Here is a 3,073-nt window from a genome sequence, read left to right as displayed (position 1 = left end):
GAAATAAAGTTAGGGCTAAAACAAAACAATGTTGTATATTGTATATATAATGAATTTTGTAGCATTAACCATTTTTTTGGGTACAAGATTTATCATTAAACTTGCATTTGGTGTTCAAGAAAATATCATTTTGACATACCATTGGAGGCCTAGCCAATTTACATATTCAAAAACACTATTAAACTACCATTTGATGTTAAAAAACACCATTACACTCACAATATCACAATTTATATATGATTTATCATTAAACTAACTTTGCTACACATTTAGTAACTTTTATCTTTCTAAGCCATCATTAATTTTCTATTTATCTTCTCTGGCCTACACAACCTTCATCGGGATCCATAAGATAATGGAAGACGAAGTTTGTTCCTAGAGGTGGATGCTGGCCATGTGAGGTGGACATTGGTGGTGGGATCGGATGGTGTTGGTCGAAGAAAATGACCTTTATATAGTTTAATACTGTAGTAAATTGGGTACGAAAAAAATAGAATAATAAATTGTGAACAAAAAACATTAACCAGCGATACGTGATTAAAGCGATAGGTTTTGACTTTTGAACAACCGGTGTGAATTTAGTGGTAAGTTGTATCTCGTAATTATCCAAAAAAAAGTCACTTTGTCAACGGGTCCATGTACCGAAGAATCAAAAACACATAAAGGTTAAATTGAATCGTTTGCTACTTGTATATTAAATGAAATTTTTTTTTTCATTATACGAAATAAACACAGAAAAAGGAAGAAAATTAAAACTCACAAGCCCTTTAAATCCTTCAAGTTATTACTTCAGTTATACGTGTTGTGTTTGATGAATGATAATTATTATTATTCGTATAACTATAATTTATATCTCCACAATTTTGGATGACTCCATGAAACCATAATTGACTACAACAAACAAAATCATCCAAATAATAAGATTACTTTAGCAAAATTATTCTCAGGATCTCTAAATATTTCTGAAAAGTCGAATTCAAAATCTAATGGAAGTCGGAACCTGGCGTGAAAATGGAAAGATTAGGCCACCCATTCCCTCCGTCGCAGCTGCTCGATTCCCCTCTTCCGCCTCCACTTCCGCTCTGATTATGATCATTATTCATACTCAAATAGTCCCTCCGGAATAACTCCGCCACCGGAGTTCCAACCAATCTATCCTCTCGAGCTTCATCACCCATATTCGGTTTCAACCCATCTACAAAACCCCCAAATTGCGCCCCTTGATTCAATCTCAACAGCGAGTTGAAACTTTCACCGTTTATTTTACTTTGGTTATTACCAAACCCAAAAATCGGTAAGGGTTCTGGCTTCAAATGAGCTGGCGGCGGCGGAGGCGGTGGCTGCGGCGGTGGAGTTGTTACAGGCGAATCAGGAGACGAAGAACTAACAGGACGTTTACTGGAATTTGAAGATCGTTTATTGGTTTTACGAGTACCACCACCGATTGGGATGTTACGGAGAGTTCCGCCTTTGGTCCAATAACGTCGACAGTTCTTACAGTAATGGCGAGGCTGCGAGAGATTGTAGTTGTTGTAATAGCAGAATTTTGTGTTGCTGGATTCGCATCTAGGGCAATCAAGATGTTCGTGCTCTGGAAACTGAGGGTTCATAGTCATCGGCAAAGAGTAGGTCGATGGATCCTGATGCATTTTTGGGTCAAAATCGAAGCATATGTTGTTTGATAAAATTGGGAAATTGGATTGGCGAGAGAAAAGAACGATGGAAGATATTTTATTGGGGCGCTTTTAGATAACGTAGATGAATTTATCAGGTTGGATTAAAGATGGCGATGGGTGTCCGCGTGAAAATGACGACCACCACCAGTCTCCTCTCCCTCATGATGAGCTTCATCACATGACTCACTCAAAGTCAAACATTCCGGCTTTAAACCAATGGGGTGCGTCGGCTACTATGAATTTTTTTCAAGAGAAGTTAAGCCTTTGCCCTTTGGTATAACCGTTTATATATTTTGTTGAATAATAATAATAAGGTATATAATATAATTAAACAACAATAACATACTTCACAATCCTATTAAAATGGGGGTAGGAATGGGAGTAGAGAAATATTCATGTTTCGGTTGAGCCAATGCATCATATAGATGGTGTCCGGCATGTGTGAGAACGAGGGTTTGGAAATGAAGAAAACGAGTGTGGTAAGTCAAAGTGAAAATATATACATGAGTAAAAATCATAGGACTAACATATGAATTTGAGACTAGGTACGGGTAGGGGTGATAAATAGGACAATTGTGTTGTATTTTTTTTGGACAAGAAACCATACGTCAACATTTTATGTAATACGAACACAATATGAATGATGTCGTGTTTTTTTAACCAACATGAAAAATAAATCAATTAAAAAAACGACAAACATGACATGACATGACTAAATTAACATTAGTTTATTTTTTTTGAACGACAAAAACTTTAAATAAAAAACTAGCTAGATGTTAGCAAAAAAGAACAATATAGTTCAAAATTACATGATGAGATTTTTGACCCATGCAATCCAAATATGTTTGGCCTTATTATTTCTATGATAAAACCATTTAAAAACAAAAACTACAATATCACCAAACATGAAAGCTTTTTTATATTATTGCTATTGGAAAACCATAGCGTTTCTATAAGACCACCAAACCCAAAGAAGTGTAAAATAAAAACCAATTCCAAGATTTTTCGTTTAAACTGGAGCACCATTAGCAATTCAATCCATTGAAACATATATGCTATGTTTGAAAAGTAAGGAATATGCATGTCTATCAAAACACACCTTCTTTTCCATATCGCATAAGTCAAATTACAAGTGAAGAACAAATGATCGACATCTTCTAAATGGCAAGAACAAATAGGACACAGAGTCGAGTCAATGTCAATCTCTCTTTTATTTAAGTTCACTCGAGTAGGAAGACAATCAAAAACTAAACGCCAAACAAAAATGTTGACCTTATAGGAAGAAACTTGTTCCACCTATATGTTAATATTTGGGAAAAATACACTATCAATCTACGGTCGCGTCGATCTGACTGTGAAATTACCCGACGAATCCAAATAACATCTCCATCTATTTA

General features: G+C 35.4%; 1 protein-coding gene across 1 annotated transcript; it reads right to left on the bottom strand.

Annotated features, from left to right (window-relative positions):
- Positions 1–887: 887 nt before the first annotated feature.
- Positions 888–1,928, bottom strand: LOC111906861 (dof zinc finger protein DOF1.7). The gene has a single exon (XM_023902637.3). It carries the CDS (start codon positions 1,647–1,649, stop codon positions 984–986), a length of 666 nt encoding a protein of 221 aa, XP_023758405.1. The 5' UTR covers positions 1,650–1,928; the 3' UTR covers positions 888–983.
- Positions 1,929–3,073: the final 1,145 nt, after the last annotated feature.

This window comes from Lactuca sativa, chromosome 4 (genome assembly GCF_002870075.4).
Source record: "Lactuca sativa cultivar Salinas chromosome 4, Lsat_Salinas_v11, whole genome shotgun sequence".
Classification (NCBI taxonomy): Eukaryota; Viridiplantae; Streptophyta; class Magnoliopsida; order Asterales; family Asteraceae; genus Lactuca; species Lactuca sativa.
This window is presented reverse-complemented; position numbering and strand designations above follow the sequence as displayed.